This window comes from Cyprinodon tularosa, unplaced genomic scaffold, assembly GCF_016077235.1.
Source record: "Cyprinodon tularosa strain WSP-4 unplaced genomic scaffold, ASM1607723v1 ctg577, whole genome shotgun sequence".
NCBI classification, from domain to species: domain Eukaryota; kingdom Metazoa; phylum Chordata; class Actinopteri; order Cyprinodontiformes; family Cyprinodontidae; genus Cyprinodon; species Cyprinodon tularosa.
The window spans coordinates 285,397-311,362 of NW_024039315.1; the positions used below are offsets into that span (position 1 = coordinate 285,397).

A 25,966-nucleotide genomic window follows, 5' to 3' on the forward strand; every position below is an offset into this window, starting at 1 on the left:
GTTTGGTAGAACAGGAACCACCTTCCCTCCCCCTTCAGTTACCACACACCTCCACATTCCGGTTTATGGTACAGGTTTTCAACACCAGTAAGGGTGAGTAAACATCTCGCAGACGTAGGCTGCATGCTGCATATGTGCTGCAAACCCTCTGTGGCTGCTGTGATCAGCTAAACCTAGATGGCTGGAGATGCTGTGGGTGGAACATGTGAAAAGAAGTGGAACAATCTTTTGGGACATCGTGGGATTTCACCAGACAGGATGCAGGGGGAACAAAAGTAAAGGAGGGTTATCACTACCTGTTCAGGTAATGAATGAAACCAGCAGGGTAAATGAGACGGTTTCCTGCTTTAGTTTGCCAAAACGTTGATATGAGGCTTGCAGTGGAAGTACCTTCTGTCTCGGGACAAACAGGATTGAAATACACTGATGAAGCAAACCATTACATCCTGTCTCCTTTGGACCCAAGCTGGTCAGCAGTATGAGAGTAAGCCAAGGTTAGAAGCATTTTTAAGGCACCGCATCTCCCCTTGTCACTGCCTCACAGCCAGTGGGCAGGCAGGAATAATAAAGGCTTCACTCTCAGATTTTTGGAACTAAAAACAAATGATCCTTAAGCCTCTTTTCCACCAGGTCCTCTTGGCCTGGCTGCACGCTACCCCACCGATTAGCAAACATTTCGGCCTTACTAATCACTGAGCAGGGCTAAAAAAAACCAGCACATAGAGAGAGAAGGCAGTTATGGAAAGATCTGAGAATTGGTGAGATGGAGTAAAGTTAGGCCAGCGGAATCAGCGGAAAAGGGGTATCAATTACTTATCAGCAATTAAAATGCCACATTGAAGGTAAACACCAGACAGGAGGCTGCTTTCTTTAGCTAGTAATACTATTTTACCAGCTTATAGAGTCTTGTTTTATGTGAACTGGGACAATAATGTCTGTAAAAACATAACAAATCTGGAAAAAATGTTGCATTTGTTTATTTAACCTTGAAGCCTCTCAATCAGGCAGAGCATTTTTACAAAGAGTGTTATAATCAATATGGTTTAGTATTAGAGTCGCTAGAAACAATTCATTGTTTTATTCTGAACAACTGGATTTTGATAGAATTGTACCATTACTGATGGATATCCACACAGTTAAATCCCATATGTTACATTATTACAAGCTGCCTTTGAATGGCAGCAACACGTTTCATCCAGTTGCCATAAGAAACAGGATGATGTATCAGAATTATATATTATTCAGCCATGATTTAAAAGTTATGTTTTGTCCCCAACTTCTGGAGGCCAAAGTAAATCACAAAAAAAACAGAAACTAGAAAAGTTTTTTACCTAAATCTCGGGTTTTAAACTCAAATCCTCCAGAGTCACCTTACCCTAAACATCTAGGGGTGTCGGGAAAAAAATCGATTTGGTGATATATCGTGATTTTTCCGATATAATATCGATCTTTCAGTTCCTAATTTCGATATGAAGAGACTAAAAAACATTTTTACAAAGAAGAATGAGGGAAAATAGGCAACCTCTTTACCCCCACTCTGGACCTTTTGCTGTATGGCGCAGAAGATGTGGACTTAATTAAACCCCAAACAACATGGATACCAAAATAACTATATAATCAATATGTTCTGATAAACATTTACAACACTTGCTTTTTTATTTATGAATTTAATTTTGATAGCTGGGAAAAATATCGCAATATATAATGATTTAATAGTATCGTGACAATATTGTATTTCGACTCAAGTATCATGATATGTGTCGTATCGCAAATACCATGCCAATACTCATCATATAAACAACTGAATGAAAAATTTTAAGTACCACACTAACAACTGCTCTGAGCTGGAGAATGGATAAAACAGGCATGTTTTGAATAGAGATTAAACTATTCCTCACATTACTTATAAACTATAAAGGAGTTCACACAGACACAATCTCTAGCCTTGATTCTTTGTTTTATATCATTTGTACTGTGCAAACACAAAACTTTCTCTAAAATGGTCATGTGTATCAGGAAGAAAGCTGCAACATGCATGTGCAGTGCTATAACATTGATTTTGAATGAAAGCAGTGAAAAAATGAGTGGAAAAACTGAGGGAAAAGACCAGAAATGTTCAAAGTTTAGGTCACTATCACAAAAGTAGAGGATTAAATATCCAACATCCAACCAGAGGTAGTTTAACATAATACAATGTTAACTACAACAGATGGGTGACGCCTGAGGGGCTTTCAGAAAGCAGTATTTGCTGAGGTCTAAGATTAGTCCTTTAGGGTTAAAAACAAGACAAAAAAGGAAAACACAAATGTATCATATTATCCAATATGAGTCATTTTGAAAGGGTGATGTAAGAGACGGAATGCACTGTGGGATTCTTGGACATCTGGATTCAGGCTAGTGTTTGTTTAAACTACCTTCTTCACAACGCTGCCTTTGATTTCCAACCTTTTGTGTTCAAAATGTTTAGAGCTTTTACCAACAGTTTAAACCTGCTTTGTAAACAAAGGTCAACCTAATCGCTTTAAGAAAACAAAGGATTTTTCATTTTCCAACATGGAAGCAAGGCCAAGAAGCATGGATGTCTGAACTTAGCCTGACGTAATCCTACTCAATTCTAGTCAGAATATGAGTCTGATACTGCTCCATAGAGCTGTGATTATGTGGCGTGTTTTGAACGAACCAGGAAAAAAAATGCCTCTGCACTCAATTGGACAGACGTACAACCAATAAGAGCAACGGAGTGCGTGACGTATGTTAAGCAACGCATAGTTGTTGTCAACAAAAATCAAAGCGTGCAGTTTCACGCCTAGAATAAGAAGATGAGCCTTGATCGCGTTTCTCTGTTCCTCTTTTAAAATTAAATTGCTGTCGATATCTTCTAGAACAGACCTAATAGCAGAATCTACTCACCCAAAACTCTCCGGCAGCAGCCATTGTTGTTGTCACCCAAGCGCGCTTTGGTCACGTGGTTGATTACGTTACTGTTGATCATCTGTCCATCATAGTATAAAGCCCGCCCTGACAATTTGATTGGATCGCCTGACAGTGGGCGATAATACTCGCGCTACTATGGAGCAGAGCCAGACCGAACTTCCCGACCTCAAACCTTGTGGGCGGGACTAAGTTCTGAATGGCACCCAGGCTAGTCTGAACTAGCAAAAAGATGCTGAATGGCCTGGATAACACCTGTGAGACGACCAAACCACACTTACAATACCATTTCCCAACACGTGGCTGTGAGGGGGTGTTCACCGGATTTTCAGACCACTACGTTTAAATCACAGCTTCTTATGTCGGAGCTCGTCTGCCTGGCTGTGTGTTTCCTGGACGGGGCCGCATTTTAGAGTTGCCTTTTGTATCTCTGCTTGTGTCTCCTTGAACCCCAGTCTGCCTCGGCAGATGGCCGCTCACACTGAGCCTGGTTCTGCTGGAGGTTCCTTCCTGTTAAAAGGGAGTTTTTCCTCTCCACTGTTGCTACAAGCAAGCTTAGTGTGAGGAATTGCTTTTGAGTTAATGAGTCAATGCAATCAACTGGTTTTCCTTAGATAGAAAACTTTGTATCAATTTGACTGGATGATCTGGTGAATTGTAAAGTGCCTTGAGATGACGTGTGTTGTGAATTGGCGCTATAGAAATAAACTGAATTGAATTGAATTACATATTACTTTCGAATAAATATTTAAGTCTTGTACTTATTCAGGTTAAACATTAAAAAATGTCCCATTGAAGAGGAGAAAAATGTTTCCTCTTCACTTATAGCGAGTGGAGAGGAAAAATCCCTTTCAACATGAAGAAACCTCCAGCAGAACCAGGCTCAGTGCGAGCGGCCATCTGCCGAGGCTCACTGGGGTTAAAGGAGACAGAAGCATAGATTCAAAAGGCAACTGTCCACCAGCTCCACAGACGGCCCCATCCAGGAAACACACAGTCAGACAGACAAGCTCCAAGCCAGCTCCCCTGTCAGAGGATGAAGAGAGCAGTCACAGTCAGAGAAACAGGACTACACTGGAAAAATAGGCTGAACTCCATCATCTGTAAACACAGCCAATATTTCGCTCCAGGATGGTGCCACAGCCAAACAGGAACAGGCCAGATGAAGCTAAAATGACAGACATGATAATGTGATTTATTTATAAAATAAATGATAAATAGATGAGTTGCATTTTCTGCACATTCCTTTATTTCTGATAGAGGAGTCTGAGCATTTATCGTAAATGCAAAAGAGGTAAAACAGCCCGATTTATGGGGATATTGATTTGAGGTCTTATCTGCCAGCCCTAGCACTAGTTGATAATTGTAATTATGCCAATTTATTGCTGTGTCTTTGGTATTTCAGGCTACAAGAGGTTCCAGTTTTTTTATGAGGCCAAAAAGTTATAAACAGAATAGTTAATTATAAAAAAAAAAAAGCTAAAGTAATCACATTTAGTTCCTAAACAGCAAAACAAAATGAAAGAAAATATTACAGACCCACAAGATTGGAAATGGATTATTCAGGAAATAGAAAATGCTACATTTCTGAGACCGGAAAAAAGAAAAAAAAAAGAAAATGTTCCCATCTCTGCCAGAATGTCATTAGCACTCAAAACTATCTACTCTATTTTTCTATTTTTTCTATTTTTTTTTACATTCCTGTCTGCAAAATTCCTAATTAGTTTCCATTTTAACGAAACATAGCTTCTAAACCGCAGCATATGCTTGTGTGGCAGTTTTTCAGCTATGACTCACTGTCACACTGGCTTTCTCTCCTCCAACAGGGACCTTCTCTCTGACTCTATTTTTGTCTGTCCTCTTTCTCTCTCATTATGTCTGTCCCTTTCTGTTTGTCACACTCCTCTCACTCTCCTCTATCTGCATTTTTCCAACCCATCTATCCTCTCCTTTCATCATCTCTTGCCTTCGTTCTTCCTTTTTTCCATTCGGGCTCTTCTGTATGCCACCTCTTCTCTTTCCATTCATTACACACACACACGCACTTTTGTCACCATTTCTTTTTCTTCCTCTCTCACTTTAAATCCCACCACCTCTGTCTCCCACCTTCCATCCCACTTCCTCCTCCCCCACTCCCTCCAACTTCAACATGAAGGGGTGTAAACATGTCTTCCACATGCAGTCTCATTGTGACGAGCCAACAGAGCAAAACAACCACGCTTAAGTTACTCAATAGGCTTCAGCAGATGACTAGAGCCTCCTCATTCCTCCTGTTATTCGCTCAGATTTTTTCCTGTGGCCCCTTTGGGTTCAGATGCATAACAACCATGAAGCAACGCCTGGCAGGCAGGATTAACCAGGAGCAAGACAGAGAAAGAAAGGACGGGACGGAAAAGAATAAGAAAGCCAGGCTAAAAGAAAGTAAAAGTGAAGCAAGGATAAAGAGTGTTGTGAGGAAAGCATAGAGGGTAAAAGGAGTGAGCAGTGTGTTAGTTCTAGTTTTTAAAAAGCGAGATTAAAGAATGTATGGGAGGGGTTCAATAAAACCAAAAAAAATGCACTACTGGAAAACTTTGCTGTGACCGTCGGCTGAACTTCAATGCTGGGCTGAGCAACAGTCTGACAAAAGCAGGAACTACTCACAAAATTTTAAAAAATAAAATAAAATAGCAGGAAAAGAAGAAAAGGTGGGAAGGTCTGAGGGGAATGGGGCTCTGACTAATTATAGAACTGTTTTTAAGGATTTCCAAAGTGTATTTCTATTGTTGATGGGAGTAATAAAGATGCAGACATACCCTGGAGCAGTGGCAGCACTGAAACAATGACATGTACGACCGCTCTACGTACTTTACCCAAAAGTTCCTTTTTAGTATTTGATCAATGTCAAATAATTTCTGCTATTTGATCTCAGGGAGGAAGGATTATGATAGAACTAAATGCTGTCCCACAGACCAGTGAGAGACAACTATGGGTTTTAAGTGAACTATTCCTCATTCCTGAGTCCATCTACATGGATGACACCCTTTCCATCACTTAGAAAGTCAATACTTTGTTTTGTAGACTGTTTCTTTGAACAGCTTATCGGCAACAGCTATTAAAATGAACTTCAGTTAATCAGGGCAGTTTGTTGGTATTACTGATCACACAGGCAGCCTCCATAGATATAAAATACAGATGAGGCAAACATGGTATTTCACTTATTTTTTAAACATTTATTTAAATAAAAGGTTTTAAAAGTGAATTTGACATCTTCTTTGACATCTTTGACATTTTTTTTTATATTTCAACTTGATTTAAAAATAAAAAAAATGCCTCAAACCAATCAAATAAACTGAAATGTTAACTCTTAAAATTGAATAAATTTTCTGCCATAACTCTATATATGTATCTATACAAGCATGCTTTGTGTGCGGGATTGTATTTGAGTCAATGAGTCAATGCAATCAACTGGTTTTCCTTAGATAGAAAACTTTGATTCAATTTGACTGGATGATCTGGTTGAACTATAAAGTGCCTTGAGATGACTTGTGTTGTGAATTTGCGTTATATAAATAAACTGAATTGAATGTAAATCATATGATGATTGGAATTCATCATTCAAATTATTCAATATAACAATTTGTAACATTTAATTTATTTCAATTCAGTGTATTTATATAGCACCAATTCACAGCACATGTCATCTCGAGGCACTTTACAGATCTCCCAGATCATCCAGTCAGATTGATTCAAAGCTTTCTATCTAAGGAAAACCAGCTGATTGCATCGACTCATTGACTCGAAGGCAATTCCTCACAGTAAGCATGCTGGTAGTGACGGTGGAGAGGAAAAACTCCCTTTAAACAGAACCAGACTCAGTGTGAGCGGTTATCTGCTGAGGCCAACCAGGGTTCAGAAAGGAGACAGAAGCAGACACAGAAAAAGAAGCAGAGATACAAAAGGTAACTGTCAACTAGATCCACAGGCGGCCCCCTTCCAGGAAAAACAGGCCGAACTCGAACATCTATAAACAAAGGAGTTGATGGAAGCAGCACAGCTGACAACGCAACAATCTTTAACATAAAACATACATTTCCAACACATCAACAGTGATATTCTCTCCTATCCTACTACTGTTGAGTCCTGACATGTTAACATAATTTCTTAAGTCCAACAATAAAAGTGGCCACGCCCACCTAGCTTAGCTGACGTCTTCATCCAAAGTTGTACCACCATCTTTGTCTAAAGGCAAAGACGCAACTTACCGTCACTGACAGCGTCTTGTCTGACGGTGATGAGGGGCAGAGCGGGAATCAACTTTAAGCTTAACTGTAACGGTGTAACATTGCATTGCATCTTTATTAATCCATAACCTTATTTTTACACCTTCAATGTTCTATTAGGCCTAAAACTATTAATCGTGATTAATAGATTGTTTTAATAGTCTACATTTTTTTTTATATTACAAATTTTTCTTTACTACGAAATTTCAATTTTAATAAAAATCTTAATTGAAAAATAATCGATTGGTGGAGCCCTAAATTCAATGTGTTTATAAGGTGTAATTTCCCAGGCTACTGTATTATACATTTATAAATAATCACACCTACGCATTTCATTACACCGTTTTACTTTGATGCAAAAAAGGAAATCTTTGTGGAAGGGTTGTGTCTGTACCATGAAAACTGCTCAGAAAATAATCTTCAGTTCCCCGGGTATTAACAGGCAAAGGGGGATAACATCAGCAGTTATAATCATTAAAGCGTTATTGTCGCCCATCTATATGGAAAGTTTCTAAGGTTTTCTTATTAAGTCCAGCAATGAAGAGGTTATTTACAATTGGAAAATATTTAGAAGAAGACGCCCTACAAAGAAAGACAAAATCCAAACTAGAACCTCCCCTGCTCTACAAGCCTCTGAACCAGCGTGTTTTGGTTAGAAGGGTCGAGAGAACAAAAGAAAGATCATCTGAGGTTTGCACAGTAGTATAACTGACAAACGATTACACTTTTCACATTTTGGGTTTCTGTTTGTCATGGAGATAGAGGCTTCCAGCAGTCCAGACTCAGATTGTTCTAAGGTGTTGGTTCAGTCAAAGTCCACTCCTCCACCTGACACTGTGGTGGGAATGCTCATGTAAATGGTTCCAAAACCCAATGACCTGAGGCAACGCTGCAGAGAGGAGAGTGGAAAGTTCCTATACAGACAAAACGTCCCTACCCAGGCACTGATGGAAGCTATGGAATTATGGGATAGGGATATTTTTCCACACATTACTTCATTATTTGACATTTATTGTAGTCATTTTTAGGGGTGTAAGTCACACACATCATAGCGATTCGATTCAGTATCAATTTCCTGACCCAACGATTCGATTATTTTCGTTACTCAAGATGCATCATCTTCTTTTTCCTCCATCACGTCTGTCCTGCCTTCTGTTTACGAGGTTGTGTGTGTGTGTGCATGTGGAAAGAGGGTAGTGGCTAAAGGACGCAAGATAGGAGGGCAAAATAGGTTAAGCGCCACCGCAGCACAGGAGTCAGACTTACGTCCAGGAGCAAATGGATAAAAATAGACCGGAGGAAAGAAAAAGAAAACATGAATCGATACTCTTGCACACCTGTCAATGCATCGGCTGTTGGATCGATGCATCGATACAAAACCATTATTATTTACACCCCTAGTCATTTGAGTACTTTTTATGACTACATCTGGATTTATGATTAATTCACAGAAAGTAATGATAGTGTCACTGACCCTGCAATGTTTGTCTAGCTTAATATTAGTAAAAAGCATTAAAAGCACCTGGTTAATCTGGATAGAAATACAAACGTTTGCACGTGTGCACTGCAAAAGTTGTCCATGTTACAATCTTCTATCTAGTCAAAAGGATTTTTTAAATCATGATATATTCTCATAAGAAGTCTTAACAATTATTGCATTTATATAAGATGCTGGAGGAAATGAGGAATATTGGATATTGTAATATACCTGTACAATTTGAAAATGGAATGTGAGCGAAGGGGGAGGGTGTCCCTGGTGTCAAGAGGACAGAGGTGAGATTGTGGCCATGCTTTAGTATTGATTTCAGGAGACCCTTTAAAAAAATAGATGCTTTAAACACCCTACAGTGCAGCACTTGGCTGTTCAGGGCTGTGAGAGGCCCTCTGTGTCCCTCTGAGTCCAACACCACCCTGTCATGTGATCCAGCTCCTTGATATTTAAGCCCGCTAGTTCACATTTACAGTCTACTACGGGAGGAGAGCTATCCAACAGTTCTTGGTGAAGTCCCCATTTGGAATCCACACCCAGTGCAGACATCAGTGTTTGTGATCCGCTAAGTTAATCTGGCTGACAGATGGAGCAGGCTGTGGGTAAGCAGAGGGTAAGCAGGGGCCGTGTACTGTAATAGTGCTGGGACACACTGGGCTGGGCCAAGCTGGGTGCTGTGACTATGACCTATATTAATAATTTACACACAGGATCTCCATGCTGCACAGACTAGGAGACCTAATTATCATTAGCAACACTAGGTAGGAGACATGCAAGCCTCCAGTAGGCTCTCATCTGGGTCGAGGAGAGTGACAGAAATTTTGCCGCCGATATCCGTGTCCATGCGTTCTAGATGTCCTAAGTTAACTAACAAAAAGAGGTCAATGATGACTTTCTTTGATCCAGAGGGATCCATTTTTAAATGACAACCAGCTTCATGGTGAACACTTGATATTTACACACAAGTAAGGATGAAAACGATTAATTGGATTAATCTGGATTATTCCATTATTGACACAATCAACTAATTTTGTAATCAAGAAATCAATAACTAGAGTATAGAGACTGTAAAATATATGTTTAGCTGACAGAGCGACCCACTTAAAGGATTATTTAAATTGAAATGGTAATATATATATATATATATATATATATATATATATATATATATATATATATATATATATATATATATATATATATATATATATATATATATATATATATATACACTATATTGCCAAAAGTATTTGCTCACCTGCCTTGACTCACATATGAGCTTAAGTGACATCCCGTTCCTAATCCATAGGGTTCAATATGACGTCGGTCCACCCTTTGCAGCTAGAACAGCTTCAACTCTTCTGGGAAGGCTGTCCACAAGGTTTAGGAGTGTGTTTATGGGAATTTTTGACCATTCTTCCAGAAGCGCATTTGTGAGGTCGCACACTGATGTTGGACGAGAAGGCCTGGCTCTCAGTCTCCGCTCTAATTCATCCCAAAGGTGTTCTATCGGGTTGAGGTCAGGACTCTGTGCAGGCCAGTCAAGTTCATCCACACCAGACTCTGTCATCCATGTCTTTATGGACCTTGCTTTGTGCACTGGTGCACAGTCATGTTGGAAGAGGAAGGGGCCAGCTCCAAACTGTTCCCACAAAGTTGGGAGCATGGAATTGTCCAAAATGTCTTGGTATGCTGAAGCATTCAGAGTTCCTTTCACTGGAACTAAGGGGCCAAGCCCAGCTCCTGAAAAACAACCCCACACCATAATCCCCCCTCCACCAAACTTTACACTTGGCACAATGCAGTCAGACAAGTACCGTTCTCCTGGCAACCGCCAAACCCAGACCCGTCCATCAGATTGCCAGATGGAGAAGCGCGATTCGTCACTCCAGAGAACGCGTCTCCACTGCTCTAGAGTCCAGTGGCGGCGTGCTTTACACCACCGCATCCGACGCTTTGCATTGCACTTGGTGATGTATGGCTTGGATGCAGCTGCTCGACCATGGAAACCCATTCCATGAAGCTCTCTGCGCACTGTTCTTGAGCTAATCTGAAGGCCACATGAAGTTTGGAGGTCTGTAGTGATTGACTCTGCAGAAAGTTGGCGACCTCTTCGCACTATGCGCTTCAGCATCCGCTGACCCCGCTCCGTCAGTTTACGTGGCCTACCACTTCGTGGCTGAGTTGCTGTCGTTCCCAAACACTTCCATTTTCTTATAATACAGCTGACAGTTGACTGTGGAATATTTAGGAGCGAGGAAATTTCACGACTGGATTTGTTGCACAGGTGGCATCCTATCACAGTTCCACGCTGGAATTCACTGAGCTCCTGAGAGCGACCCATTCTTTCACAAATGTTTGTAAAAACAGTCTGCATGCCTAGGTGCTTGAATTTATACACCTGTGGCCATGGAAGTGATTGGAACACCTGATTCCAATAATTTGGATGGGTGAGCAAATACTTTTGGCAATATAGTGTATATATATATTTTAGGCATGGGACAATTTATGAAAACCGTCAGAACCGTTCGGTTCGACTGTCTCGGTTCAGGTTCGCGTGTGTTTCGTTGGATCATGCGCTGCTCCTTTTTCTCATAGGCGAAGCGTTTACACTCCTGAGCAGAAGGTGGCGGTACTGCGACCAAAGCCAACCACCAGTAGTATACAAGAAGAAGAAGAAGTGGAGCAGCGTAGCCGGGTGTAGCAGGGAAAAAAATGGCGAGTGGGAAAGAACAGGAGTTGGAAGACGTGCCAGCAGCACTTTAGGTCTGCTGTATGGGACCGCTTTGCATTTAGAGTGACCTACGATGACGGCGGAAAGAAAGTTGTGGATAAAAGTGCAACAGTGTGCAAGCATTGTGCAACACGTTTTGTTTATGCTAACAGCAACATGACCAACATGTCATGCTAACCCCGAAATCCCTCATACTCCGTCAGCAACCCCCGCTCCGCACCAGACCGGCTGCTCAAAGCAAAGCCTACAGCCCCCACTGTGGCTTCGTCCGCTCCCCTCTCTCTCCCTTGGAGATGGTAGAGATCATGCGCCAGATGATTAAATTCAAAGCAGCAACACATACGGAAATGATCCAGGGTTTCCGCGGATCATTTAAAATAATTACAATCCACCGATATATATATATATATATATATATATATATATATATATATATAGTTTTAGTTTCACCTGGTTTCATTTAATCAAAAATCTTCTTTAATGAACCTTTGGCTATCTGATTATTAATTGATCAATCTAGCAAATAATTGACAGATTCATCAATTTGCTAAATAACTGTTAGTTGCAGCCCTACAAACAACATTTAGTTGAACAATATAAGTCAGCACATAATCTAATGTCATGCTTTTCTCCAATTCCCTCCAAGTTGTGTTTTTCATCTTTGAAAATGGTCAGTTTGCCAAAAGCTACTTTCAGGCACGGATGCATCGGCAGCCAGTGCCCCAGCGGATATGTTTTGTACTGTGTTGGTTATAAAGTATGCAGTTAGTATATTTACAAAAAATTTGTTTAGGTGCAGTGGGCTTTCATCTGAATAGAGGAACTTTGATGTGCAGAGATGAAAGATTTCCCTCAGTCAGCTCCAGAAGAACTTGTACTTCCACAAAGGTGGTTCTAAGTGTTGTGGGCAATCAGAATAGACCCAATCCTGGTTCTAAGGCAGGATGAGTCAGCTTAATCAGAACGGGTGTTTAAATACACTCCGTTCGGATAGAGAATCATCATTTCCCCACTTTCCTTGATGGGTCCTTGGCTGGTCCACAACAATTCCTTTTTAAACATCAATATTTGTATTAAAATATTGTTTCTGTCATGATTTGTGGACATTAAGATCTAAAGAGAACAGCCTTCTCATGGTCAGACCATGTAATTTCGTGAAAGGGTGGAGTAAACTGGTCAGAGTAAAAAGAAATATGCAAGAGGGAATCACTCCAGTGGCTGGTAGTTGGACGGGATTTGGCCTAAAGTTGGAGGGAAGCTGTCTGCCATTCGGCTGCCGTTTGACTGGGAAGGGCCATTTTGAATGGTTGCTACTGTATTTCATTTCAACTGAGCCAAATTTGATGGAGATCTTTAGACTGGCATGTTTACAAGACATTTTGTCCACAGATCAGAATATTTACAGCCATAATAACATATCTCAAGTCATCCTGATTAGCCCTGATGTTTTTTATGAGAATCTGACTAAACCGACTGCTTCAAAACAGTTTGCATTACAAGCATCAGATAGCAAAGAGAGAGATGGAAACAGGAAGAAATGCTGTGTTATGGTTGGGGGGCAGGGAGACGGCACAGAAGGCAAGACCAGACCAGACAGCCTCTTATCTTCCTGACCCATGTCTGAGTCTGTGTGCGTATGTCTGTGTAAAAGTGAGTGTTCCCCTATCCCAAGCCAGACAATAGGGAAGGCCCTGAGCCTGATTGGGGTCAGCTGGTGGCTGACGAAGGGAGGAGGAGGAGGTGGTGACTGAGGGAGATGGGGGTGGGAGGTACGTATCAGACACCACTGTCTGATTAGTCTGTCTGGACTTGGAATAGAACTTGTAGAAAATATACACACAAAAACCCTGAAACAGGAAGGGGCTGCATTGCTATTGATCAAAGAGGAGCAGAGAAAACGAAAAAGTTGCACAAAAAATATTTGATAGGAAACCACCAGGTGTCAAGCATACATTTTGGTACAAGGTACTGAAAACCCAGTTTGGCTGTGAAACATTGATTTTACTACATGGCCTGAGAGGATGACGACAGATATAAAGCACCTGCATTAAAATCTCTAACAGCCTTAAACTCAACTGAGCATGATCTTGTCTCTCTCGGTCTGAGCTCGCACCAGTGTGACCTGCAGTTCAAAGGAAGATATAGTTTCCAAAAGTCTCAGCATCTCTGAAATCTTCCTGTGGTTCCTACGTCTGGTGGAAAAAGAAAAGCCAAAAAACCCTTTCATTCAAAAATCTCCTGGACAATAACAACAGCCCCAATGATGTGCGCAATGTTTAGGGTTTATTACAGTTATACTTTTCTAGATCTCCAAAATGTGTCCCAAATAAAAAAAAAAAAAAATTGCTATATTTACAGACGTAATCAAGATGGCCATCAGTAGAAACAGAACAGAAATGCACCCGAGCAGAGATATGAGAGGAGCTGTAGATAAAACTCTTATCTTATGGAGGTGTGTTTTTTCTAAATTCCTAAAATATGTTTTCCATCACGATTGTGCAGGTTTTTTTTTTTTGTATGTTCATCATCCTGTGATATTTTAGCATCTAGAGGGAACCAACTAAGGCACAGACTGCATCCAAACCAAAGGGCAAAAAATTCAACTCACAACTTCTTCACAGTGAGAAGGACAACTTCTCATCAGAGTATTATAAAATAATAATTATATCCTTTTAAAACACAGAAATAGAGTAGCTCCGCCCAACGCGCGTCAGACACACTTTTGCACCGCACAGCTAGCTAGAGCAGCAAAGCTGCTTCAGCTGCGCGTCAGAACTAACTGGTACAAGCAGCAAAAATGAAGCAGCAGATGTGTGAACGTAGCATTACTTTAAACGGCCGGTTCACACCGATGTCGAGCGGTTGAAGTCCCTTTGTCAGACCTCCCAGAATAACAGCAAGCACAGCGTTCATTTGTTTCACCATATTTTTCACATCGGCTGTGAGATGGGCACGCATGGAGTCACAGATTAACAGCGATGGTGATGCGTGGAAAAAACCACCTGGTCTCCTTACATTCACCTCCTTCAGCCACTCTTTCATCTCCTCAATGAGGAGTTCTGCATAAAGCACATACCTGTTCTTTTATACACAATCCATGCCCACACTTCCCCCTTTAATGTTCTCATGGTGGTCACATAGGGCGCACCACACCATAGGGCGCGCCGCACATTTTGAGGGGAAAAAAAAGACGCTTATATGCGCCTAATAGTCATGAAAACATGGTAACTATCCTTCATTTAACAACTGTTTTCTCGTTCTTCTCTGTAATTCAAACCAGTGCCGTTCAATACCTGCTCTATTGTTACACATGCAGTAATAAGCCTCTACAATTCTGTCTGTTTAGCTCTATGCTGTGCAGTGGCACCAACAGTGGATCCTACTGGCTACCCTAATCGCCACCCCACTCACCAGTGGGAATTGTAGTGGCATCGCTTTAGCATTTCATCCCATTATGCTCAGCCAGCGACATAACATAAAAGAAATCACACAGTAGATGTTTACTTAAGTCTTTATGATTTTTACAGGCAGGTTTACCACAATAGTAGATCCTACTTCACCATTGAAATCCACCAGAGCTATAGTTAAACTGACAATGCCTCGTACATGGCAGTTGGATGTTGGAATACATCGGGTAAAAGTGGAAAAAAAGTTATTCCACATCTCAGATTCCTGATCCTCCACGGACAGGTTCGTCGTTGGATTGCCAACTTGAAGAGGGAGGATTTGCCATTGATCTTCTGGCCAGAGAAAAAACACGTAATATGTAGCCAACATTTGGAAGAAGACTGTTTTTAAAGATGACTTGGATAATAGCGCGTTGTGACAAACACCAGATACAGCAATGGGACTTGATCAACAGCCGATACCGCACCGTGACGTCACAAACCAGCAGGTGGCAGTAGTGTTCTTTGACAAACATGGATGCCTCCAGTAAAGCACATTCAAATGAAATTATTCTTAGTTAAAAAAAAACATAATTTATAGAACAGTATGTAATAATTTCATATTTTAGTCTCTATGTTTAAAGAATTTGCTAAACAATCAGATATTCTGACCGTGTCTACTCATCTGCTGCGGCCATTTGACCTTCATGGACTAATGCTAAATATTTCCTTGTAAATCATTAGAAAACGGTTGGCTTCTGATAATTCTCCAAAAAAGCGATTTTGAGATGCTGCTTAAAGCATTTCAGGTCCTGTACTGAAATGATCACAGAGGCTTTTAAACAGCCCCAGAAGCAGTGCCACGTCACAGGATTGTTTTCCATGTAAGCCCCCTGAAATCCAGGGAAAACCCTACTAACCACTTGAAGAGACATGCCATTATTCCTGTCTGGGTGTTCCTGCTCACATAAACAAACGGATTAAGAGAAAAACAGCGGGTGGTACAGCATTTGTTGTTTTTTTATCCTTTTGAGCTTGTATTGTTTCATTCGATGCTCTGCACCGTTTGTAAATTTCAAAGCAGAGAGGTTCATGGAAGCTAATAAGCATGCCAATCATTTGATTTGTCTGTATGTAAAAAATAAAAAAAATAAAAAAAACAGGTCAACAACAAGGGGGGGTAAAAGCTGCCTTTGTACTGTCTGCCAGCATGTTTGGAAAACAGCATCTTATTTGACTGTAATAGCTCCAATCCATGCCTACAGACATGGAGTCAGAAGAAAGGAGCTCTTTAACATCCCAGACAGCCCAAATGTGTGTAAATAGATGCTGACCGAGACATCAGACTACTAGACCCTCCCCCCCACCTCTATCCTCCTACAGCCATCCCCGTCATACACTTACCGGTACTTGACGGATGGCCTGTCTTCCAACACACTAAAAATACAAATCTGTCCCAGTCCCAGGGGCATTTTGGGAACTCGGGGAGTAGGTCTGGACTGTGGCTGTGAGTGTGATGGGGGAGCAAAATCTAGACACAAAAGGAGTCCTAGCAGCAAGTGATGACACTGCTGGCTTGGAGTGGAGAGCAGAGAGAACTAAGCTAACCAACTGTATTTTCTAATATTGTGTTAAGTTCAGATGGTGCTTCTTTAAGTTACCCTGGACCAGAAAAGTAAAGAAGAGTTTAAACTGTGAGTTTTATTCTCCAGGAGGTTTTAAACAGTGAGGGTCGTCAAAAAAATGTTCACAAACACCAGACGACCCAGCAGCAAAATTGTAAAATTGCTTCCCTTTTTTTTTTATTTTTATACATCAACATTTCCTGGAACATCTTTTTTAAAGCCAGAGCAACACATTCAATACAGCTGATTGGTTATTGTTAAAACAAAAAGTTCCACTACTGTTTTATATTACGATAATGATCAGCCGCTGCTTTTTATAAAGAATTGAGGTTGGTTTATGCTCGACGCATCAACACCTCACAGAACAAGACAAGTGCAGGTGAAGATTCTCAGTCATCCAGGTCATAGAAAACATGCATCCGTTCCAATTTGCAGTTTTCTAAACAAAAACAAGGCTTTGTTGGGCTACTGTATAAAGTCTGGAACTCAACTTAACTTTGGTAACGGCACCTAACAAAAAGAAGGCTCTGAAAGCAGTAAGAAATTCCAATTTCCAGCCTGAGATGATACCGCATGATTTCAAATAGCTGAACCAACATCTGGCTAAGACGCTGTGCCCCCGACCAAGATCCACTGATAACAGCTCTGTTCCATTTCTGTCAACATGAGGAACTTTTAATTATCATCCCAGAGCACCAAACACACATAGAAACATTAGAAACCGTGTCGTTTCTTTGACCCCCCACTAGTTGGCAGTGTCTTCATGTGTGGCTAAAAGCACCAGAGCACCACTTGTAGGTCGTACCACGCATGTTTCAGGTCTACTACTAAAAGGGAAGTCAACCTTTTTAGAGAAAACAAATGGTTTACACGAACAGGGAGAGTTACTAATACATTTACCTTTCTGTTTTGACCGTAAAAACACTGCTGTGTCCAAAAGGCCTAAGTTTTAGACAGAGTTAACAAGAAGCCATGTGGATCTGAGTGGAGATCTCAGCCAGCTGACTCCAACATCGGCTACATAACACAACTTACAGGGCAGGCTGCTTCCTCTAGGCGCTCCACTCCCACCAATACATAACCTCTTAACCTCCACCTCATTTTGGGAAATTCTCACCTATTTAGGATACCCAAATGAAAAAGCAAATAACTTAGGAACTGTAAGCCCAAATTACATTATTTGAAAGCTAAAACCTTCTAGTTTCTGAGTGTGTTCAAAATGTGTAGAAGATGAAATTTCATTTTCAATAGCTTTCCGAACATTCAAAAAGTCATATCTATTTATTATTATTGCCATAACAACAATTTAGCGCTATTAGTTGCCATTTTCAGGACTTAAGTGTTTCATTTCTATTTAGGTATTTTACATTCAATGTTTTGATGCCCAAAATCGATTTGTGTTTTTGTTTTAAAAAAGTTTAAAGAAATGGTGAAGTGGACATCATTAAACATTTTGACTAAATGTCCTCATTACCAACAGAACATGTTTTCATTAAATTCTGTCTTACAGATGGAAAACATTTCCCTCTCTATACTGCCTCTATGTTCGCAATTAACCCAAACCAAAAATATAAAAACACTTATTTTTTTTATTGTTTATCATAAGTCACATCATTAATCTTTACATTATCAATCTTCATTGCAACCTTTTCCGATATTTGCAAACCTGATGTAGCTCTAGTAAAATGCAAAACATTATCATTTATTGTAGGAGGTGAAAATATTTATTTTACATAAAAATAACTTGTTGGCAATCAGAATTGTGTAAGAGATGATTTTATAAGCAAGGGCGTTTAAACTGAAGATACTGACTGTGGGATAGATTTCCTCTGATCTTTGGTTGAATTTGGTTGCTGATTCTTTTTACTAAGAGTCTTCAATAATCCATTTTACAATAAGACATAAAGAAAAAAAAAGTATAATGGAAAGGAAAAGGGAATTAGCATTGGGTTAAACAGAAACGTCCTCACAGAATTTCCCCACAGAAAGATAAGGCTTTAGAGAATGAAGGCAACAGAAAGTGTCGATTTTAGATTAAATAGCTTTGGAGTGAAAAATGTTTGCTGAATACAGGCTTGTAAACTCACCCAGTGGGTACCAAACATTCACAAAACACAGCAAGCAGGCGTGTAGTTTAAAAGCCTTCCCCATCTGACGCGTAAGTGTAAGTTAACATCCAGGAAAGCTCACCTACAACTGCTCGACTTTGCGACTCCTTTATATTTCAACTACAATGTGAACATAGCAACAGCCGGGGAAGAGAGCTTCCAACAGGAGCCCTGCCTTTCAAATCCCACATGAAAACCAAATGTGTGGGAAGGGGTTCAGCCCCTGGCCGTGACACCCTGTTTGACTTGTGATCCTTCTATGTTCGAGGTCTCTTTCAATTTTCCTTGTAGAAAGAAAAGAGTAAACTTACAAGCGATACGGCTCGCTCTGGCTTAGGGAAAGAAAGAAGGGAGAAAAAAAAGGAGAGATGAGACTGACTGTAGCTCTTTTCTTTAGCCAGATAAATCATCAAAGCATGAGCTGCATTATTCAGCCCTGCAGTCTGCATGACAACACAGCCGACAAACAAGAGCTCTTTTCAAAGCAGACGGCCACTACAGCAGGGCAGCACTATTTCAAACCACTTTTGAAAGGAGCTGCCTCAAACTAGTGAAACATTCAGACAGCCAAACTTGCTGAAAATAACCAGTAAGGTATTTATCCCAAAGCACCCACATACATGCAGCCCTGTAAGCTCTACAGTTTCTGCTTCCTGTTTGAAGAAGTCAAGTCATCCCTTAGCCTCCCACCTTCCATCCATCCCTGAATGAACTAATTAGGCCTGCTGCTGCATCGATGGACATGTTCGTGTGCCGGTTGATGTGTATTTTTCCTGGCAAGCAGAACCATGGAGCAGCAGAATTGAGGAACACCGGCTCCTCAACTAGATGCACTCGTTCTTGGTTACAATGTGGCGTCAGCACTACCACACTCAGCTGCCAGATCAAAATCTAATATCCTGCCTTCATCTCATGTTGCCCAGCTCTGGCCTCAGCACCTATGGAAATTACACATCACAGTAATTCTGTCTGTCTGTGTTAGACTGGCAGTCAGTCAGTCAGTCAGTCAGTACATACGCCTGTCTGGCTGGGGAGGTGTCTGTTCCTCTCTGTCAGTACTTGTCTGGCTGACTGGTTATGAATCCTCCCGCCTTGTCTGCTCTGTCTGCTATGTGGTCCTCTCCTGTTTGTTTGCCTTTGTCTGTCAGTGGATCTGCCACACTGCCAGCAAATACCCCCCCCAATTCGTGTGTGTGTGTCCTCTGCATTGCTTTGCAGCCTGTCTGCTCTCCTGAACGCCCTGCCTCGGCCATAAACAGGAACATCTGCAGTGGATCAAGAAGGCAGCCAGCAGCAGGATAATGATAGTTTCTCTCTGGGCTACTAAGAGCACAGACATAACATACCATTCCAGCGTTTCCTGTCTGCGCTGACAGGCAAACTATTTAACCCTGTGCGCTCATTTCTCACAGCATATGCGCCACTTTAGGGGCGAAACATGTCAAGAACACTCCTTATAAAGTAATAACTAATTTAACTAACTGCAAATGATAATGCTATGCAGCTTTTACACCAAACACACAGTGATGTGAATAGTTAGCATTCTTAGTAGCTTTCTATGTTGAAAACAATAATCTTTATCGAGTTTAGGGGTAAAGGTTCCATGAAGTTGGCCTAAGTTTGTTCCAGACAGAGAGGACAAACTGCCGGTCCTAAAAGAGGATTTTTAGATTTTAATGCGAGGAATATTAAGCCCTGCGCCGAGCTGTTCAACCATGTTGGATAAAAATCAAGTCTAATATGTTGTTGCTATGTGGTAAAAGAAAACGCATTAGGGCAATACAGTCTGAGAGTAGCTTTTAAGGCCAGGAGACCGTGAGAGGAGCAGCGAATGTTACTCACATATCTCCATTCCCTGTGGCTGGGAAGCGGTGCAGTTGCAGGAGCAGGTGACATTGGAGTTGCCAGAGCCGCCAGGGGCCGTTACGTTTTGCATGGGGCTGGGCAGATCGGGACACCGCTCCGGGGAGAGAGCCGCCGCCACCTCCGCCGCCGCCGTCGGGACACCCCGACGGAGAAACAACAGGAGGAAAAACTTCCAGGCAGTAAACTCCCCCGACAGCCTTCGCTCTTACTGTCACACGTCTCGTCTCACGCCATGTTTTTTACAGCGCAGCTCGGACAGAGAATTAGAAGTAAAACTCAGGCTAGAGCCATCGCTTAATGCGCTCTGGCAATGGCTCTTCGTCGCCTTCCTCCGCTGCTGAGAGCAGTTGTCTGTGCTCTGTTGGTGCGGAGCAGAAGCTGAAGGCTCATGCCCCGCCCACAAGTGAAAGACGTTCGCTGCGGCCAATCAAATTTCTCCATGGGACGGACTCAGTCTCTGAGAAGCTGTTACCTTCAAGGACGCAGAAACAATCAGAATTTCAATTCAGACCAATATTTTTCAAATTATTTATTATGGCTTTATAAATGGTACTTTTCACTGCTAAGTCGCTGCTAAAAATCACTAGCTTCGGAAAGCTTCATAAACGAAATTTCCCTTTGTATAAACACCCTGTATATACAAACTGACAATAAAGGTTGTTTAAGTCATTACAAAATGAGTTTATTGTTTTACATGCTCTGTGGATGATAAAACGGAAATTATCATCTATTGCCTGTCAAAGAAATCAAGCAGTAACCGACTGTTTGAAGAAGTCAAGGACTAGACTAAAACCTGACACACTCAGAGACTCTGGAGTAAAAATTCCAGTTAGTTCTGGAATGAAAATTCCAGAACTAACCGCACCAATATGAAATTAGTAGACTTCACAATTGGTGAATAAATAAACAGTACGTGAAAGCACCATTAGGATAATCCTAGTTCTGTGCGGGCCTATCTGTCTGGGTAAAGGGGCATGTTTGTGTGGTTTAGTCTTTTTTTTTTTTCTCTGTAAGCGTAAATATTTCTGTTAATGCGAATTTGTGTCAGTGGTTGGGGTTTGGAAAAGGCTGACCTGAGACAGAAAGCTGACAGACGACCAGGCCAAAACTGACAATGGATGTGGAAGAGCAGATCAGGAGCCATGAGGAGGGGGGGAGGAGGACTGGTTGGCTTGGTGCGTTATTTAGGGAGGGTGGGGAGAGAGTTTCGGGTTTCAATCCCTTGTTACGACAGGCCGCAGCCAATGGAGATGCTTCTTTTAGGGATCTAACCTTGAGGGGACCCCCCATTCAGATGAATGTCATCGTTCAAAGTCAATACTAAACAGAGAAAATTAGATTTTCTATGATAAATTTTATAGGAAATAAACCAAATTCTTTAGAAATTAATTAAATAGATAAAAAAAAACACTTGATTATTTAATCGCATTTAAATTATGTATACAAGTTTGTGTATGAATGCAAATGTATATGTGAGTGTGCATGGATATAAATTTGCAGATTTGTGCATACCACTGAGGTATGTAGTTCCTTCGGACATCATCGATGACCACACTCATCTGGTAAGTGGTGGTACATGCACCTTAGTTGGTTGCGATCTGTCTAAACTAAAGAAGACTTTTTATTTTTACTTTTAATAGCAATTTATTTACACAAATCAATAATAGAATCAATTATTGATGTAAAACAAGTGTCAGCTAAAAATCACTAAAGGGGAAATTGTTTTTTTTTTTTACATTGGACCCTCAATTTTACGTTATTACATAATGTTCTACTTAGCCATAAGAGTTTTCTGTCATTTGGAGCCGTTTTGAAGATATTCCGATTTGAAGGCAAAAACTAAAATCAAGGCCCCAATGTAAAAAAAAAAATACAGCGTTCCCCTTTAAATGAGGAGCTTGTTCAATTGTTAAACTGTAAATCTCCATCATCTGACACAGTACATAAAATTTTGTTAAAAACCCCAGAACTGAATGAAATCCTCCATGTTCTGTGTGGCTCTGTAGATTTGAAACTCCAGCCTTATTCTGGTTTTAAAGTTGCATTTCCACAGAGCCACAGCATCAAGGTGAGGGCCTCCTACAGTCTCTGCGGGACAAGTAAAGGGCCGCCTTTGCTTCACTGATTAAAAAATGTTAAAGTTGAGCCTTTGGCTTGATTTTCCTATACTGGCTCCTACTATAAAATGAGTGTTTGTAAAAACCATCCCAAAAAAACCCTCATTAAAAGGCTAAAGGGTGTTTGTTGCTAGTCCTTAAGGTCTCTGAATAGGGTGTGTAACATTGGTTGGGCTGAAAATGATGTATTTGCTGTTCAATGAGCCCTAATGCAAGCCTGGTTAAAAGCCCTAGAATGAAACGACAGTTTTTTTTCCTTTTATGGTATGCTCATGAATATACAGATTACCTGTGCGCCGATTGGTTGGTTTACAACAAGCGAAGCTGCTGAGCAAAGAAAAATCATAGCAACAAGCACTCACTCTTCTGTCCAGATGCAGACCAGCCAGTTCTGAAGATGTCTTTGGTTAATTGCTTTTTTACAGCTGTGGTAAAGGGCTTTCTTGTCCATATATGATAAAACCATTCTCTGTGGGTACAGGCTGAAGACCAGAGGTCTGCTTTACTCGGGGAAGAAAGGATCCAGAAGAAGAGGAAGGTGATCCCCTCCTACCCCCACCAATACTGGTCTTGTGCTTCAGTGACACAAGTACAGCTGAGGGGAGGAATCCTCACAAAAACACAACCCCTCTCTGTGTAACAAAAAGAGTACATCTCTCAACAAACAACATTTTGCTTAATAATCCATGTAGAGCTGTTTGCAGTCTGATAAAACAGGCTATAAAAACTGCAAAGTAAAAAACTTTACATAGATTAGTTTTAACCATTTGCATTTACATCTCCTTTCAATAGACATTGACTAATACCGTGCTCTCACTCTTCAGTCCTCAAAAGTCAGTCTTCTGCAGCCTTTTGATGCATCCCTGCTGGAAAACACCTGACTCCAACGTGAGCTCATTAGCTCAGCTCTGCACTCCTTAATCACTTCTGAAAAACTAGGCAGGGTTTCTACTTTCTGAAAGACGATTTATGCATCTACAAGACAACCCTTTAATATTGGCTGTTAGTTCCCTGTATGACCGGTGTCAGAGCCTGGTCCGCATTGCTTGCAGTGAGTCGGACTCGTTTCCGGTGAGGGTTGGACTCCGCCAAGGTTGCCCTTTGTCATCGATTATGTGCAGATGATCTGGTTCTGTTGGCTTCATCAGAGCATGATCTACAGCTCTCGCTGGAGTGGTTCACAGCAGAGTGTGAAGCGGCCGGGATGAGGATCAGTGCCTCCAAATCCGAGACCATGGTCTTGAGCCAGAAAATGGTAGAGTGCCTTCTCCAGGTTGGGGAGGATGTACTGCCCCTAGTGGAGGAGTTTAAGTATCTGGGGTCTTGTTCACGAATGAGGGGAAGATGGAGCGGGAGATCGATAGGCAGATTGGTGTGGCGTCTGCCGTGAGTGGGCCCTGTATCAGTCTGTTGTGGTAAAACAACAGTGTGGTGAGCCAAAAAACATCATCTATAGTAATGAACTTTGGGTCATGACCGAAAGAATGAGATCCCGGATACAAGGGGCTGAAATGAGTTTTCTCTGTAGTGTGTCTGGGCTCTCCCTTAGAGATAGGGTGAGGACCTCGGTCATCCGGGGAGGACTCAAAGTAGAGTTAATTGAAATATGGTTTATTTGGGTGATATTTCCCATCCTGGAGAGAAATATCAGCTGTGTTGCTGCCATCAACACCTTTTTTTGTAGATGTTTTTCAGTGTAGTCCTGTTTCTCTTACTGTGACTGGCTGAATGTGTGCTCTTCTTCCTCTGACATGGAAGTTGGCTCGGAGCTCGTCCGCCTGGCTGTGTGTTGCTTTTTGTATCTCTTCTTCTTTTTGTATCTCTGCTTCTGTCTCTTGAACCCCAGTTGGCCTCAGCAGATGGCTGCTCACACTGAGCCTGGTTCTGCTGGAGGTTTCTTCCTGTTAAAAGAGAGTTTTTCCTCTCCACTGCCACTAAAAGCATGCTTAGTATGAGGGATTGCCTTCGAGTCAATGAGTCGATGCAATCAACTGGTTTTCATTAGATAGAAAACTTTGAATCAATCTGACTGTATGATATGGTGAACGGTAAAGTGCCTTGAGACACTGGCGTAACTTTCTGAAGGACTGGTGTGGACATGTACCCACCAACTTTGAAATGGGTGGGGACAGTCCCCACCAATAATTTGAAGATTTGGTTTCGGCTCATTTACTTTAGCCAACAACAGTAACCTCAGGTCGCGCCCAGCTGTGTGTGTTCTGAGAGTTTTCAGTGAGCATTTCTGTCTCTCTGTTCCGCTGCTCCTGAGTCCCGCCTACTGATATAACATCATTGGATCCTCTGTCCATGGCTCCATGTCTGTCACTTTATGATAGAACATGATTGGCGGTCGTAATTTTCAACATGTTTAAGATCTAATATAGCTTTGTGACAGGATGCCTTATTTTTATGGAGGAAACCATCAGAAGTTGGGTACATTGTCTGCATAACTGTAGGAATGATCAACAGCAATGTATGATCAGCAGTAAAAGTCACACAGGCTCTAGGATTAAAACAACCCTCAGCTAGTGCAACAGGGGCCCAAATGTTTATTTTTTTTCTTTGTCCTAGAGAATCTGGAATAAAATGTTTTTGTCTTTTTTTTTCATTTAATATTATGCAACAGACCCGAACACAATACTTTACAGTCCCAAACAGGAACATTAGATTTAACTGGCATCCTAAAATTGCCCTTAGATGTGGGTGTGTGTAATAGACTGGCAACCTGTCCAGGGTGTAACTGGGTTTTGCTCAAAGATGTTTGGAGATAAGCACCAGCCATTCGTGACTCGGAGAGACGGGCGGATGGGCCAGTGCATGTTTATTTGTATTGCAACACTCAAGATAATACTTTCAAATCATCACAGTAGATTTTAAACATTGCAGGCAACCCAACTCCTCTTTTCATCCTAAGAACGCAACATTAAAGCATGGTGAGGGTGCATCATGCTGAGGGATCTGTCTTTGGTTGACACTAAGAAAGATCAATGGTGCAAATAATACCTAAATAATGTTTTATCTTTGAGCAAATAGAAAACCCTAAGAAAAGAACAAACAACACTGCGTCCCACTTTAAAGATCAGATAATTTCAAGTAAGAATCTCTGGGATAAGGTAAATATTACCCAAGACAAATTATTCTCATTTAACTAGAAGTAGAAAGTAATTTAATTAGTTTGTACCTTGATTTTAAAAAAGGAAGACCCATGCAGAGGAGGAGTAATAATCCAAAGCCAATAAAAGCAAAGAGAACTCTGTAAAGGGAGAACAAGTAAAAACAGCCATCACTTCCAGCAGATGTTAAGCATTAAGTGCCTCAACACAGCCAAGTTCTACATCCAGTCATGAATAAGAAATGTTCCTTGACTGCAGCTTCCAGTGAATTACACATTCCTCAATGAGTACATTAACACTTTTAGTAAAAGGAAGAGAGACGCATCAAACAGCGA

The 25,966-nt window shown here is 41.2% G+C and overlaps 1 protein-coding gene across 2 annotated transcripts in view; it reads right to left on the minus strand.

Moving 5' to 3' along the window:
• The window catches only part of LOC119797251 (low-density lipoprotein receptor class A domain-containing protein 4-like), a 48,189-nt gene extending 27,614 nt beyond the window's left edge, over positions 1 to 20,575 (minus strand). For both annotated transcript variants that reach the window (XM_038306243.1, XM_038306242.1), the window contains exon 1: positions 20,378 to 20,575. In XM_038306243.1, the coding sequence (XP_038162171.1) occupies positions 20,378 to 20,471 (94 nt within the window). In that variant the 5' untranslated portion in view covers positions 20,472 to 20,575. The remainder of the gene's footprint in view (positions 1 to 20,377) is intronic.
• Positions 20,576 to 25,966: the final 5,391 nt, after the last annotated feature.